The sequence below is a fragment of the Onychostoma macrolepis genome, chromosome 07 (assembly GCF_012432095.1).
Source record: "Onychostoma macrolepis isolate SWU-2019 chromosome 07, ASM1243209v1, whole genome shotgun sequence".
Lineage (NCBI taxonomy): Eukaryota > Metazoa > Chordata > Actinopteri > Cypriniformes > Cyprinidae > Onychostoma > Onychostoma macrolepis.
The window spans coordinates 19,937,640-19,954,366 of NC_081161.1; the positions used below are offsets into that span (position 1 = coordinate 19,937,640).

The 16,727-nt window shown below is 36.7% G+C and overlaps 1 protein-coding gene across 1 annotated transcript in view; it reads left to right on the forward strand.

Moving 5' to 3' along the window:
• Nucleotides 1–16,727, forward strand: part of si:ch211-186j3.6 (neural-cadherin) — a 303,408-nt gene that overhangs the window by 167,325 nt on the left and 119,356 nt on the right. The window contains exons 8-13 of the mRNA XM_058782964.1: nucleotides 464–636; nucleotides 4,351–4,519; nucleotides 5,314–5,484; nucleotides 10,323–10,495; nucleotides 13,070–13,237; nucleotides 14,766–15,015. Coding sequence (XP_058638947.1) covers nucleotides 464–636; nucleotides 4,351–4,519; nucleotides 5,314–5,484; nucleotides 10,323–10,495; nucleotides 13,070–13,237; nucleotides 14,766–15,015 — 1,104 coding nt within the window. The remainder of the gene's footprint in view (nucleotides 1–463; nucleotides 637–4,350; nucleotides 4,520–5,313; nucleotides 5,485–10,322; nucleotides 10,496–13,069; nucleotides 13,238–14,765; nucleotides 15,016–16,727) is intronic.

The following is a 16,727-nucleotide window of genomic DNA, read 5'->3' on the forward strand; positions in this document are numbered from 1 at the left end:
GCATAACGATATCCCTGGCACATTTGCAACAACACATACATTCATCCATAAAAACATACAATATGTACAGGATTTTGCATAGTGCAAACCTCAGGAATAGCAAATATACTCATCATTGCCTTGAAGGTCAGAAACAGCCTCTTTGCATTATGAATGAGGGCTGAGAGATTAGTCTTCGTGGCTCCATATGTATTCATCAAGTCCTATGTCGTTTACAAACTTTCATGTACGAAATAAGAGTCTGTTTGTCAAATGCAGTGTATGGAAAGAACACAGCTCAGACTCCCTGATAAGCACATTTTATCAATTCAGATGCGATCGTGTTAAAACTGTGTTGAACTAACGAGGAATCATTTGCTAATTCAAAGAAGGCGCTGAGGTTGAATGGAGTTTGAGTGGGATTTCGATGAGGGTAATGGCCAATTAAATGTTGCTTTAAATGTTTGCCTGTCACCCCACACAGGATTGATCCGTCTCCGCTCCAGCCCGTCTCCTAGACTTCAGGGAGTAAAGTACGTCCTGAACGTAACGGCAACAGATGATAACGCCTCCGGTGGGCAGCAGTCACTCTCTGCCATTGCCCAGGTCATTGTAGGAGTTGACGATGTGAACAACAACAAACCTGTGTTTGAAAAGGTACTGTGTATAAAAAAAATCTGTCTGTATATACTATCTCTGTGCATGTCTGTTTATTCACAGTGTAATTATCTATTTTCTTCACCTTTCAACTCTCACATTAGCTCTGTTCCAAAACAACTGCTACTTGTATCATTCATGAATCCTGCATATAAAGTTATAATTCTGAAAGTATAGATGTGACCCGTGCTGGCAAAATGATTTGGAAGGGACATGGGCTAATTACGAGCTACAGGCAAAACAAATGAAAAAATGTCAATTGTGGTCAAATTTGAGGTTTCTCAAAAATTAGTTCATTAAGCCCTTGTCTAGCGATCCCGATGCTACAAATATGAATTAAACATTTAAAATGATTTTTATTTGTACGTTTTCTGAAAGGTCTACCTTCTTTGTTTTAGAAAGTTGTGTTTGTCCATCGGAAGCAAAGCACTTGCGTATGACATTTTGATTTCAGTTTTGAAAGGACCATGCAGGAATAAGAATATAAAGAGCGGGACTTGATTGATGTTAAAAGAGTTATTAACAATAAGCAATAAGCCACGCAATGGATTTTACTCACGCTGAGTGACACGTCAGGTGTATTTTTTTTTTTGTTTATATTCTGATTTTCATAGTAACACTTAAGTATAAGGACCAATTCTCACTAACTAGTTGCTTATTAGCATGCTTATTATTAACATACTGGCTGTTTATTAGTACTTATAAAGCACATATTCTGCATGACCATATTCTACATCCCTAATCCTACCCAATACCTAAACTTAGCAACTACCTTACTAACTATTAATAAGCAGCAAATTAGGAGTTTATCGAGGCAAAAGATGGAATTAATGGTTTGTTATTAGCAAGAATTGGACCTTAAAATAAAGTGTGACCATTTTCATTTATAAATCCTGAATATGTAAAAGTAAACTCTGAATATATATTTGTTCCTGAATGCTTTTTTGTTTGTTTGTTTGTTTTATTCAGACTTAACTACATACTCAGGTTTTATGAATACATATTCAAATATAATCATTTCATGTTTGGCCTATACATATTCCTAGATTTTAGCCAAAATTAGGTGCCTTAGGAGGCAAAATAATTGCCTTCCTTTTGAACAACCTTTGCATCAGGGCCCACCTGCTTTCGAAAGCTGTTTCTCTTCTTCTGAAGGTTTTGGAATAGAGCATTTGTCATCACGTTTTCTCTCGCATATTCTCTCTCTATTTTGTCTCTTTAGTTTTCTCCCCAATTTATCCACTCCCACCCTTTTTTTTCTCATGAGATATTATTAGCAAAGCAACCTGGGCTGCTGCTTGATCAGCTGCAGACTTTTAATTAAGTGTTTGAAATATGTGCTGAATCATTATGGGTCTGCTTGCTTCCTGATGTCTCCAGTAAATATGGGTTGAGTGCAACATTGAAGATATTTAGAGGGTCTTAATCTCCCCAGGCTGCACGGTGAGGTGAGGAGATGCTTGGCCGTGGGCCGACGTTTAGTACTTAAAAACTTCTCTTCAGGTCTGTGGAGTATTTTTTTTTAGTTTCTCTTGGCAGGGTGTGAAGTAAATTAGCATCCACTGAGATGCAAGACATCTCTTTCATTTTTGAGCCAGCACAGGGAAGCCAAAGTGGCAGTTCTTGCTGCACTGAAAGACCTCAGAGCCAGACTTCTCAAAATTAAATAAATAAAGCATTTATGCCGCAGCTCAGCTAGATATTTTAACCCCATTCCCGTTTTTGCGCTCATTCTATTCTTTGCACACTTTCTATTCATCCTTTTCCGTGCCATCCTAGCTTCCTAGAATACCTTTATCCATTCTTTTTAAGTGAGAAAAAGGGGTTGTAACTAAGAAGTAAAGTTCTTTGTTGTTTTTTTATAAAACTCCCACCTGAACCTCGTCCCATTCCCCCATCATATCTGTGTTCTGGAATACCAAACCATTCCTGTAGATGTGTGAACATCAGTTTTCATGGAACTCTACTGAGAAGTTCTCTTACTTGTATGCCCACGGCATGTGTGTTTTACTGCCAGGTTTCTGGAGGTTCGTGAGATGGACTCACAAGGGGTACAACGCTTGATGTTTGCACTTCCGACTTTATGGGATTTCACGCTCACCTGACTGATTGAACAACACAGAGTTAGCGGCCGGGTTTTAGCTAGCTGCAGGATGAAAGAGACCATCACAGAGAGGGCTGTGTCCCTTGTTATTAATTAGGTGTCAGAAGTGGCCATCAAAGGAAAAGTTGGTGGACTGATTTGGGAATTGTCACCATGTGTTTTAAAGGGATTTATATACTGTATTTGTTCTCCCAGAGTCTCATCTAACCTCAGCTATCTTAAGCTGAGCAAACTAATGATGAAGGGAAGGCAGCACTTTTTTTTATTTTTGTGATTACGCACACTCATACACATGCATGCGAGGATGAAGAAGGTATGTGGGTGGTGGAGCATGGCTGAATTATCCAGGCTTATTCCAGACGTCTCCACAGATTCAGTGGGATGGAATTGATTCAAGGGCGCTTCAATTATAAAACAGAGATGAATCTCAACAGTACCAAAGAGATAAGGATTAATACGCCTCCTCTCTCATTCTTCATAACGTCAATGTGCGTCCACTCCGCAATGTTTACTGCTTTTCTTATTCATCTCTCCCTAACAGTACCAGCTCATTGACCCTTTTTTGTTATTAGAACACTTATAACCTACATTGTCTAATCAGTGAAATTGTTCATTAATTTCACCATGAGCAGATTTTGTTCATATACTGATGATTAAAATGTAGTGCATTGTAGTGTCAATGCTTAGTAATCACTATTTTTATCATTTCTTTTTGCATCTCAAAGATCTGGGTTAGTAAGCCAAAGGTTTCAAAAGTTCAAACGATTCATAAGGCTCAAAGGTGAAAGCAGATCAGAAGACACTGTAGCTCTCCTGTTGCTACAGGGAGACTGTCTTTGTAATAAGCATGTTGTCTACTACCCTTCCCTGTTATCATTTGTTTTGAGTGATCCAGGCACAAGTGCTAATTGCAGAAGCTTTGCGTTTGTTTGGTTTTGTTTTGTTTGTTGTTTTGTGTCATGTGGTGTTCTTTTTTATTTATTTATTTATTATAAGTAATGTGGTCCCGCTTTATATCAGGTGGCCATAACTACTATGTACTTACATTCAAATTAATAATTTGGTACAATCCACTTATTGTGTACGCATATGTTTTTATATTGTACTTGTTTTAAAAAATACCTGCATGTAATTAATTTCTGTAATTACATGTATAATTACACTGGTGACCCATCCCTTACACCTTAACCCGCCCTTTAACCTAGCCATACCACCAAACCTGTCCCTAACCCACCTCAATAGCAGCATGAATGTTTTGCAATACACTATGAACACAATAAGTAAATAGTTCAATTTTTTTTTTATTTAAGTGTAGTTAAGGCTACTTAATATAAAGTAATTTAATTTACCATTGAATTGAAAATATAAAACATTTTTACCACTTCTTTTATTTGGTTTTGTTGTGCTTTGTGATCACAGTGGCCCTCAGAGATTCTGTTCACAAGCTTTGCTTGAAGTTGCATTGGAGACCGATATTACCTGATGTAAACAAAAATGTATCTCAGTTGACCGCTTGTGATCTGATCACCCAAGACAGATCTTAATACAAGAGTAAATAGTTGGATTATTGTATACATCTTTCTTTTCTTTTTCTGTTTTCCCTCTCACAGTGTGCGGAGTATAAAGAGAAGTCATCAGTTCTGGAAAATAAGCCAGCGGGAACATTTGTGCTGCAGGTCCATGCAGATGATGCTGATGAAGGAGCCAATGGAAAAGTAACATATGGTTTTATGCATAAAGACAGCACGGTTCCTGCCTTCAGCATTGATCCAGAAACAGGTAACAATTGAAGTGCACTTATTCAATGAGCTTATTCCTGGGTCAATGTATACTCAATTACTGTACTTGAGAGCATAAAACTAGATGTCTCCATTGTCATTCCTTTCAAAATAATCAGATGCTGTTGAAATAGTCACGGGATTTGAAACAGAATATTTTTTAACACAACCTTTTTAGTGTCTCATTAAGCACTCTTTTAATAATGTCATGCATTCACTGTTGACTTTCTCTCTCTCTCTCTCTCTCTCTCTCTCTCACTCTCACAAAGAAATTTATGCCTTGAAGTATTTTCATGAATTCAAACTTGAGTTTAATTCACTTTAATCATAGCCTTTCAAAACGTGCCAACTCTCAAAGGAAGAGAAAAGACAGCATTTAAATGTGTCGTCTCAAGACCCCTTTTTAAAGAAATGGAATGCTTTATGAAATGTAACTGTTCATTGGACATCAATCAGTGTGTCTTTTATAGAGGAGAATAAAGAGAGAAAATAGGAATGGATTGCAGTGGGAGAAACGTGAGGCACGTTTGTGATGACTTCTTAAATGCAAATAGGGAGCTGTAGAGAGATTTGACTCTCTGAACTCAAGCACAGAAATGAAGGAATATTTCACACAAATCTGCTTTGCATCTAAATAATGTTGTTTGCTTGGTTTCAAAAGATCATTTCATTCTTTTTATACAATATTAAATAGAGATGCGACCTTACTGTGGACAACTAAATTGAATTATCTGTGTATATATATATATGTATTAGAATCTGGTGAATGTTGTTTAACTATCGGTACTTTTTCAGGTGTTATCGTAACTGCTATGACGTTTGATCGGGAGAGGCAGAGAGAGTATGCTGTAACAGTGACAGCCACGGACCAAGCGGCAGACCCCCTCATAGGCATCTGCCAACTCAACATTCTTATCCTCGACGAGAATGACAACAGCCCCAAATTTGAGAACTTGCGCTACGAATGTGAGCAATGACCACCTTCTTTTTAACATCTTTCATGTTTTATACCTGTTGGGTTTTACATTGCAAATAAGTATAGGCACTAAATACAGGTGCATCTCAATAAATGAGAATGTCGTGGAAAAGTTCATTTATTTCAGTAATTCAACTCAAATTGTGAAATTTGTGTATTAAATAAATTCAATGCACACAGACTGAAGTAGTTTAAGTCTTTGGTTCCCTTTAATTGTGATGATTTTGGCTCACATTTAACAAAAACCCACCAATTCACTATCTCAACAAATTACAATATGGTGACATGCCAATCAGCTAATCAACTCAAAACACCTGCAAAGGTTTCCTAAGCCTTCAAAATGGTCTCTCAGTTTGGTTCACTAGGCTACACAATCATGGGGAAGACTGCTGATCTGACAGTTGTCCAGAAGACAATCATTGACACCCTTCACAAGGAGGGTAAGCCACAAACATTCATTGCCAAAGAAGCTGGCTGTTCACAGAGTGCTGTATCCAAGCATGTTAACAGAAAGTTGAGTGGAAGGAAAAAGTGTGGAAGAAAAAGATGCACAACCAACCGAGAGAACCACAGCCTTATGAGGATTGTCAAGCAAAATTGATTCAAGAATTTGGGTGAACTTCACAAGGAATGGACTCAAGAGCCACCACACACAGACATGTCAAGGAATTTGTCTACAGTTGTCGTATTCCTCTTGTTAAGCCACTCCTGAACCACAGACAACATCAGATGCATCTTACCTTGGCTAAGAAGAAGAAGAACTGGACTGTTGCCCAGTGGTCCAAAGTCCTCTTTTCAGATGAGAGCAAGTTTTGTATTTCATTTGGAAACCAAGGTTCTAGAGTCTGGAGGAAGGGTGGAGAAGCTCATAGCCCAAGTTGCTTGAAGTCCAGTGTTAAGTTTCCACAGTCTGTGATGATTTGGGATGCAATGTCATCTGCTGGTGTTGGTCCATTGTATTTTTTGAAAACCAAAGTCACTGCACCCATTTACCAAGAAATTTTGGAGCACTTCATACTTCCTTCTGCTAACCAGCTTTTTAAAGATGCTGATTTCATTTTCCAGCAGGATTTGGCACCTGCCCACACTGCCAAAAGCACCAAAAGTTGGTTAAATGACCATGGTGTTGGTGTGCTTGACTGGCCAGCAAACTCACCTGACCTGAACCCCAGAGAGAATCTATGGGGTATTGTCAAGAGGAAAATGAGAAACAAGAGACCAAAAAATGCAGATGAGCTGAAGGCCACTGTCAAAGAAACCTGGGCTTCCATATCACCTCAGCAGTGCCACAAACTGATCACCTCCATGCCACGCCGAATTGAGGCAGTAATTAAAGCAAAAGGAGCCCCTACCAAGTATTGAGTACATATACAGTAAATGAACATACTTTCCAGAAGGCAAACAATTCACTAAAAATATTTTTTCTCATGAAGTATTCTAATTTGTTGAGATAGTGAATTGGTGGGTTTTTGTTAAATGTGAGCCAAAATCATCACAATTAAAAGAACCAAAGACTTAAACTACTTCAGTCTGTGTGCATTGAATTTATTTAATACATGAGTTTCACAATTTGAGTTGAATTACTGAAATAAATAAAAATTTATTGAGATGCACCTGTATAGTTAAATATCCATGCTTGTTGCAAGCTGCTTTACATAGTTTTCTAAACAAGTGCTGTGCAGGAAGATTTCAGCAACAGCCAATTTGTTCACGTCACATACGAAAATGAGGCGAGATGCGACTGTCAATCATAAAACATAATCAATCAGAACAGTTCTCTCGCAACACATTGCAGCTGAAGAGTGGAAAACTAAAACACATGTCTTACATTTTCATGACCTCCTTGAAGCTTATACTGAATATATGCTTTTTATGATTTTCCATATGGTGCTTGAGAGATTTATCATACAGTATCTGGACCTAGTTGCACAAACACAGCCACTAAATTTAAAAGATCCGAAAAGTTATAAAGGCATTATAAAATGCATTCATATGAACTGGACTGATTTATCAAAATCTTGTGAAAAGATAAGACTTTTATCTAAGACACAGCCACTAAATTTAAAATAATTTTATTTGCATATGAACACACATAAATAGAGCCAGTGTTGGGGAGTAACTAGTTACATGTAGCAGAATTACATAATGTAATTGAAAAATAAATGCAACTGTAATCAGTTACAGTTACTGATAAAAAAAAAAATAATAATAAAAGTGTAATTACATTACGGTTACTTGTGAAAATGGGTCACAAAAGGGGTTACATACATTTTCACACACATTCAGATTTGATTGATTTCTTTCCCAAATTGCATTGACTGCTCCAAAACATATATGGCACACAAATGTTTCAGGAGTTTAGGACACAGAATAGTTATTCTATATTATGGTTATTCAATAACTGTTTTATGTCCTATTTGGGTTTATGTATATGCTGTATTTTTTTTTTTTAAGATTAACAGTTTTTTCCAAAGTATTGTTAGATGTCAGTGTTTCCTGTCATAGCTATGCAAAGATTTGATTTCAAAAACAGCATCACAGCTATTAAACTATATCTTATGATTTTAAATGTTTATTGAACCGCAGAAGTAAAAACAGGTGGTAAAGTCTGATTTTGTGGTGACTGTGCTTTAAAATTAACTTATTATAATTATAATATTTATAATTATTATAAAGTAATCCAAGTGATGATTTTGAAAGTCTGACAGTTTTCAGTGTTGAGCACTACTGTAAGGTTAACCCTATCTGGTTTATAAAATTTAGAAAAGTAATCAAAAAGTAAAATGTAATCAGGTACTTTACTTTTATAAAGTAACTGGAATAGTTACACTACTTATTACACTTTAAACAGGGTAACTTGTAATCTGTAACCTATTACATTTCCAAAGTAACCGTCCCGCATAGAGCACAATATATAGGATAAACAATAAAGCTTGAAAGTTTAGCATATGTATGCATGTCAATCATTGTTTAGATAAAAGTAAATGAAAGTGTTCAGTGTATAAAGTGAATGTATCTCTTCCCAAGACTTGGATTAATCTGTTCGATTCATATGGATTAATTTTAGGACTAATCTCTTTGAATCTTTTAAGTTTTGTTTACCTGGACTTTCAGTGGATAGGAAGAAACCTCTCAGGTTTTATTAAAAATCTTTGTTTTGAAGATTAACCGAAGTCTTATGGGTTTGGAACAATATGAGAGTGAGTGAATGATTAGCAGCTGGTCAGAAACTAGCAGTTAGCTAAGGGGTAATCAAAATTTTATGAAACTTGAAAATGTTAGACCTGTCTTACAGAAAAAAATTAAACAAATAAAAATGGTAACACTTTATAATAACTGCACACTATGAATAATTAGTTAATCATTAGTAAATAGTCAATTCATCATTTATAAAGCATTGTTCCAACATTAATAGGCATTAGTAAGCAGTTTATAAATACAGCTATAAATGTTTTGTTCTTGAGCATATCTATAATGTTTAATAATTGTATTTTCATACTTTATTAATGATCAGTTTATCATTTCTAAATTATTACGTTATTTACAAACCAGTTATTTAGGAGTTGTCAGTGGTTCATAAGATCATTTAGAAAGTGTAAGTAAATGATTAATAAACTATTTAAATATACATTTATAAATCTTATTATTTAGACACATGATAATAGTTGCTCAGTGTGTTAATAAATGCTTTATTAACACATATTCCTGCTGTAATTCATGATTAAGTCAGGTAGTTATAAAACATTTAGTAGTTGCCAGCCATCTATTTTTGTGAGCTCATCTAAAGTGAGGACTATTTATACCTTATAAAGCATTTACAAAGGAGATTTAAAGGCTTATTTATCTTCCAAACAGACAAGTTAAACAAACACAACACAGAGGGATACAGAACAAAGAAATATTTTTTCAAGATGCAAAAATGAAACTGTACAACTAAAAAGAAAAATTAAAGTGTACAGTTGGACAGTTTCATTTTTTTTATCTTGAAATAAATATTTCTGAGTTCTGTATCCCTCTGTGTTGTGTTTGTTTATTTTTTTCTGTTAGGAAGATAACTGAGCCTTTAAATCTCCTTTGTAATAGATATGCTTATAAATCAAGAACAAGGCATTTATAGCTGTATTTATAAACTGCTTACTAATGACTATTAATGTTGGGACAATGCTTTATAAAGGATAAACTGACTATTTACTAATGCTTACCTAATGATTCATAGCATGCAGTTATTATAAAGTGTTACCATAAAAATGTATAAAACTTGTAAGACTAGTCAAAGCAGCTGCTGATGTCTGTCCTCATTCTTTGGTGTTTTTAATATGTATGAACAGTGCTAATTCAGCCTAGTGAGATTGCAATGTGGGCAGGGCTACTTGGTGTGACACTGTCAATAAACAAATGTCGCTCATTGCTGTCCTGACTGGTTAGAATAAAACTCTGATTAGCATAAAGGGTATGGCAATTATATTGTCTCAGATCAGGATGGGACACAGTGTTATGCTGGTTTGTGTTGATTTAGTCTGTTTTTAATTGGTGAGCCATCACTGCAAACTTCTGTCAGCTGGTCAAACAGCATGATCTTTCTGATAAAGCTGGTTAACTGAGAAAGTCATTTTCCTCACACATTCCTAACTCCTCATCACAGAATTATATATCAAATTGATTTTGATATTAATTTATTTTGGTTAAGATTTATCAAAGTATCTTGCACTTGCAATTTCACAGATAGGATCATAGGATATGACAGTTATCAAAGCTTTTCGTCTAATTATGCACCAGCAGGACAGTGTTTCCAATGCATGTTAAATAATCAGAGCCTTCCCTCTAACAGACTTCTTACGTGAGGACACCATGATCGGGACTAGTTTTCTGCGCGTGGCTGCGCATGATGATGATTACAGCACTAACGCGGCCATCACTTACTCCATGTCTGAGGAGCAGCCGGAGTATCTGCGAGTCAATCCACTCACTGGCTGGATCTACGTAAACCAGCCAATCTCGCAGGTCAGTCCTGCTCCAAACAGCCAAGTGAAGTCCTCAGTTGAAATACTGATTTTACCTGTATGTGTGGGTGCTACATGCAGTAAAGAAGTTTCAGACATGAACTTTCTCGAGAATAGTTTCCAACAGAATGATTCATCATTAAACCCTCATAAAGGGCAGGAGATCGAGGCATGTGGAAACAGATCCAAACTTGCACTTGCAACATGAATATTGTATAGTTTGTGTATGTTTAAGTTTTACGATGCAACGGTGTGAATGATTTAGCAGGTCTGCAACAGTTTCACAACACTCCGCTCAGATGATTGATTGGGTGGTAACATGGTCTTTTACGGATTCTGTTTGTTTTTGTAAAGTTGATGGCAGAAATAACCTCACAGAGAAGTACAAAAGACTTGTTTAAGCATTAATAGTGATTATTGATGGGGTGTTTGTGTGAGTGTGAGTAGGTGTTTAGGTTTGAAAGCCACTGATATCGGACCACCTTTGACAAGAGACCTTTGTAAAACTGTTGCTATGACTACCAAGGTCTTGTGTCGGCTGGTGTATACGGTGAGGCTTGAGCGTTTGTATATGTTCTTTGTGCGATTACAGAGGGTGGGTGAAAATTGTTTAGCTGTCATTTCGCATCATTCGACATGCAGACAGCCTGCTGTACAAAGCAGAATGGCGTGAACGCGGACAGCATCAGTGATTTTGCTGATAAGCACAGGCACCTGCAGTGAGATGACAACAAATACAGTGATGTATCTATCTGTTGTGTTGATACCCTTGACACAGTTCCATTTAAAAGGTCATCCTTGGTGTTGTAGTGCTGGGATTTTAAATGTTTTGACGCCAAGAACCCCCAAATATTGTGGAGGACCAGCCTCTTAAAAAAAAAAAAAACAAGACAGCTGCATATTTTCACTTTATACGTGTGATTTCTTTCCCAGCTATTTACCTTCACGGACATGACCGACTGTTTTTGTAACTTGTATGTGTTTTTAACATAAACTTGTGTGTATTTGACAGTTTAAGCACAATAAGACATGAAACTTAGAACTTAATTTACTTAGTTTAGTACTCACATGCCATGTGACAGCCGCTTTCTGTGTGTGTGCTTTGAATGTGTGCACTCAGAAAACCGTATATCAGAAGTTTAAACTAATATGGTTTAAAACGAATGATTTCAGTGCGAAATAAATGTTAAAGGTGGGGTAAGCGATTTCTGGTTGCCGATGTTGATATTTGAAATCACCAAAATAAACACGCCCCTACCCCAAAAGGGTCTCGCCCCTATTTTGATAGCTCCACCCCACACATACGTAACGTTACACAACCCAGGCAACGATTAGTTCTGTGAAACAAAGCAAAACCAATGTTACTCACCTATCGAGAAGAAACAAAGCAACCTCTGCGTCCGATCGCATGCCTTCCTGCTCCTTCAATTCTCTCCAGCGCTGGAAAGCTGATCCGATATTTACATGGGTCCTACTTATTGTAGCACCATGTCTACACCAGATGCGAGCGGCGTGGCGCGACAAAATACTATAGAACTTATTATAATCACTAATAATGCTGTAAACACTGGATCCCAACAGTAAACTGCTGCTGCGTTCTATTTATGACGTATTGACGCAAATTTAAAATGATTTTCAAAGGTCGCTTTGTCGTGTTCAGTGTAGACAGACTTTAGCTGTTGCGGTGCGGCGTCTGGTGTAGACACGTTGTAAGCCTTCTTTTGTTCCGAAGACGTTTTCCTCTTTTGTTTTTTTTATCTGCCATCTCTATCATTCTGTCATCGCTCGGCTCTGCTAATGTCAGTCCTGTGCACTGAGCTCTCTCCCCCGCATCATGAGTAGACACGCTCCTTATTGCTGATTGGCTACAAGTTTGTTTTGGTACTCAGCCCCTACTCGTTTTCTAAAGCGTTTTTGAAAAAATACATACCCCACCTTTAATCAAAACCAAAAGGGGATGGGGAGCAGCAGCTCATTTGCATTTCAAGAGACATGCACAAAAACATTGTGTTTCTGCTCCCACTGAAAATAGGCATTTCCAAAATTATAGTATAACTTATCTGTATGCTATTTTGTGCTGAAAAATTATATACTTCACAGACACATTCCGGGGACACCTGACACTTATATTACATATTGTAAAAAGGGGCATAATAGGTCTCCTTTAAAGAGAGATGTAATATAGAAATAGGAATATAATAAAATATTAATTGCTGTTATTTTCAATATTGTGTGTGTGTGTGCGCGCGCATTTTGTATGCTGATTTATTAGTATTCTGTTAAAAATTGAATAAAATAACTGAAATTAATCAAATTTTTGTTTTTATACACTCTTTGAAACATTAATATTATCAAATTCTTTAAATGTGTTAATTTTGTTAAAAAATATTAATCAACTTAAGCTAACATGCCAAATTTGACATTTCTAAAATATTTTGTAAAAGTTTTCTTTCTTTGTTTTATATTCAAATAGTTCACCCTGAGCTCCAGTTTGAAAACCTTTGTCAGTACATTTTCAAATTTTCAGTCTTAAATAGTTTTTGACGCCTCAGTAATTGTGTTTTATTGTTTCCAGAGGACCTACATCAGCAGGCAGATCATCGCTACAGATGGAGGGAATCGGAGCAGTTCAGTCGAGCTGGCAGTCACCATCACTAACGTGAAGAACCAGCCTCCACAGTGGGAGAAGGACAAATATGAGGTCGTCATACCTGAAAACACTGTCAGAGACACTCCAGTGGTGGTATGCACTTAACATAACGCTAAACACTTATAAACTACTAGATCTCTACAAATATGTAAATTATGCAGATTTATGCCTGGTTTTTACTGCACTTAATGACAGGAGTCAGACAGGATAACAAAAAGTGACTATCAGTGGTCCACAGATATTCGTTACATAAATATGTCGATTTCACCCGTGCTAAATATACTGTGAATGAAGAACCATAAACCAAGAGGCAAAACAAACATACTTCTTCTGCTAAGTGATTTATTACTTTGGCCTTTGAAGCACACCTGTGAGGCACTCCATTAATGACCATGTCTTTCATGTGTGCATTGAAGGAATGCTATGATGGATGTGGATAAGTTTTAATCCTACAATAAGGTTCTGGGTATTCCTTGAGGGGCTTGAGTTCCCAGACACTGTCGACTTTACTGTCATGTACTGGCGGTTACAACTGACAGTCTGTGCTTTCTGCTCGACCACACAGAGTCTTCACACAGCCTGTCACAAATCCACAAGTACACAAAGGCACACACATACACAGTCCATTTAAACTAATGGTAAGATGCGGTAAGATTCCAGTCCCCACTTCAAGCAGCGTTTCTGTAGCCCTGCCATGAATCATCTGATCCTTCGCTTCAAATTTTAAGGACGTTGTTTCATTACATTCACTATTTAGGAAGTCAGCCAATCGCTGAGTCACTGGATAATTTATGGACATTTCCTTTTTTTCCCGTTTTCATTCGGTTACAAATGCACTGAAAGCATTAATTTGCAGAATTTACTGGAATACATTTATTGCCATTAAGACCATTATTAATGCAGATGAGTATTTCATGAAGAGCAGCATAAATAAATAGGGCGAGGAGGAACAAAGGGCAAAAAAAGGAAAATAAATAAAAGACGAAAATAGAGAACTGCACAGAGATAGTGCTTGCTCTACTCCTTCTAACTGATCTTGTGTTAAACGTTGTTTGTGTTCTTGTTGGTATAGGAAGTAATTGAGCTTATTTAATTGATCTGTTGTGGTGATCTCCTTACAGTCGCCCCATTAACAGAGATTCACAGCGGTTATATTTAAAGACAGAGACTAAATTCTCCTAGGACAGAAAGAGAAGTCTTTTGATGTTGAACCTGATTAACCTGCAGTGTTCAGATGTGTCTTGCTTATAACATTGCTTATCATTTTTAAAATAATGACAATTATTATTTTAATAGTATATCATAAAGTACTTTAAATGTGTGAATATTATATATGAAAACGTTTAGGGTTGGCAAGATGTTTTGAAAAAAGTTTTATGCTCACCAAGGCTGCATTTATTTGATCAAATATACAGTAAAACAGTAATATTGCACTACAGTGGAGTCATTAATAGTAATGTAATTTGAATATGCCAATTAGGAAACTAATCACTTTTGATCAATTTATTGGATCATTGCTGTATAAAAAGTATTAAAATCATTCAATAAATAAAAATCGTACTGACCCTAAACTTTTGTGTAATAATGTATATATGAATATTAAACAATTTCCTCCTGGCAGACTATCAAGGCCACTTCTCCACTGGGTGACCCGAGGGTGACTTATAACTTGGAGGATGGATTGGTGCCAGAAAGCAACATGCCTGTTCGTTTCTACCTAACACCGAATCGTGAAGATGGCTCTGCCTCTATACTTGTCGCAGAGCCCTTGGACTATGAGACCACACGCAACTTCATGCTTAGGGTTCGAGCTCAAAACGTGGCTCCTGTTCCCCTGGCTGCCTTCACTACTGTTCATATAAACATCACAGGTAAAGGACATCTATATGGCCCGGCACAGCAGAAACAGGTTTAGAAGTTGTCATGAGAAGAATGTTACATTTTTTATTGACTGTGTATTTCTATCTGTGCAGTCTCTTATGCAGCCTAATATTCGAACTGATCCCTTTGCTCAACCAGAATGACAAACCTTCATATATAATTTTAATTTAGCTCAGCTCAATTGAAAAGAAGTCGTGCGGATCTTATATAAACCATTAAATAGGGTTACTTCCATGTAAACCTTGCATGAACCCAGATTTAAAAGTAACTTGTATGCACAAACAGTACAGTGAAGGACAACACTATGCATGAAGTTAGAAACTAAGTTGAAATAATTTAAAGGACATGAAGTAGAAATTACAGGAAGATATTACAGGCCTGACACATCTCAACATGGCTTTGATGTAACGGTCAAAATGTTTACGAATACAGAATTTTGATTATAATAATATGCAAAGTGTAGTGTTAACTTTAAAAGCAGCTTTTTGCTTGTGCAAATGGATATTTTCACCAAACTGTGGAACTTAGCATGCTTGTAAATATTACTAATTACCTCGACAATTTGAATTTGTATAGAATTGATTCAAATTAACAGAGATCTGTGCATGTAGTCACTGTGGAACTTGTTAACAAACCATTTGCATTTATAGTTTCAGCAGGCACTTTCCTATTTCTTATTAAAGCAATTTACAAGAAAGTGCCTTTATATCTACACTTTAATCACGTTTAAAACAACAGCTTTTAATCTGTTACTTGTTCCTTGTAATTTCTTTTTAGAATCCATTCACGCTCTTAAAATGCATCCTATAGCCACAACTCTTTAATAGCTTTTATTTTATCCCAAACTGTCTGTTGCCTCTACTTAAGTATTCCTGTGTGTTCATCTCTTCCACCCCAGGAAGTCTCTGTGCTTCCCCTGTAATTTACAGAATTTGCCCTGCAGTGTTAATCTGGCTCTCTCTTCATGGATGAATCCCTTGCTCTCCCCCAGTTATGACTGCTTCATAATACTGATCCAGCTACAGTTACAGTATTTAAAAGATGTATGTTAATACATCTGGAGTTGTAGGAGGACACTGGCACCTGATCAGGATCTGTTTTGTGAACTGAAGAGTAACATCTTCATGGGAAACCCTTCATTCAGCGTAAACTACAGTCAAATAATTAATCTGTTCTGTTGCTTTTGACTTATTTACACCATGCTTCTTTCTCCATTTAAGAGCACAGCCAGTACCACGTTCGACAGAGAGAGAGAGAGGCAGAGTGAAATGAGAGAGTGCTAGAGGGAGGAGGTCGTAATGGATTTGGCCTTCCTGTTTAATTCATGGTTTACGGCTTTGGCTGATAGAAAATTAAAACCTCAAAGTACATCAGATGGTGATTAGTGTCTGGAACCATTGAACCCATTAAAGATCTTACCCTAAATTCCAATGTCCTCATGTCCCTTCTAGGACTGAGAACAGCACATTTTAGGAGAGTAGGCTTGGTATTAATTTCCTCTTGAAAACACAGAATCCACTAATGTAATGCGGCTTAGATAAGACATAATGTCACAGTTAAGATAAGTCAGATTCGTTTCTGATGGAAAGCTGGAGTTTTAACTTCCCTCAAGCTACCAAAGATATTTCTGCGTCTTCTTGGTCAGGCAGCTATAACTCCACAAAAAGTGGTCAAACTGATGCTTTAATGCTGGAAACAACAC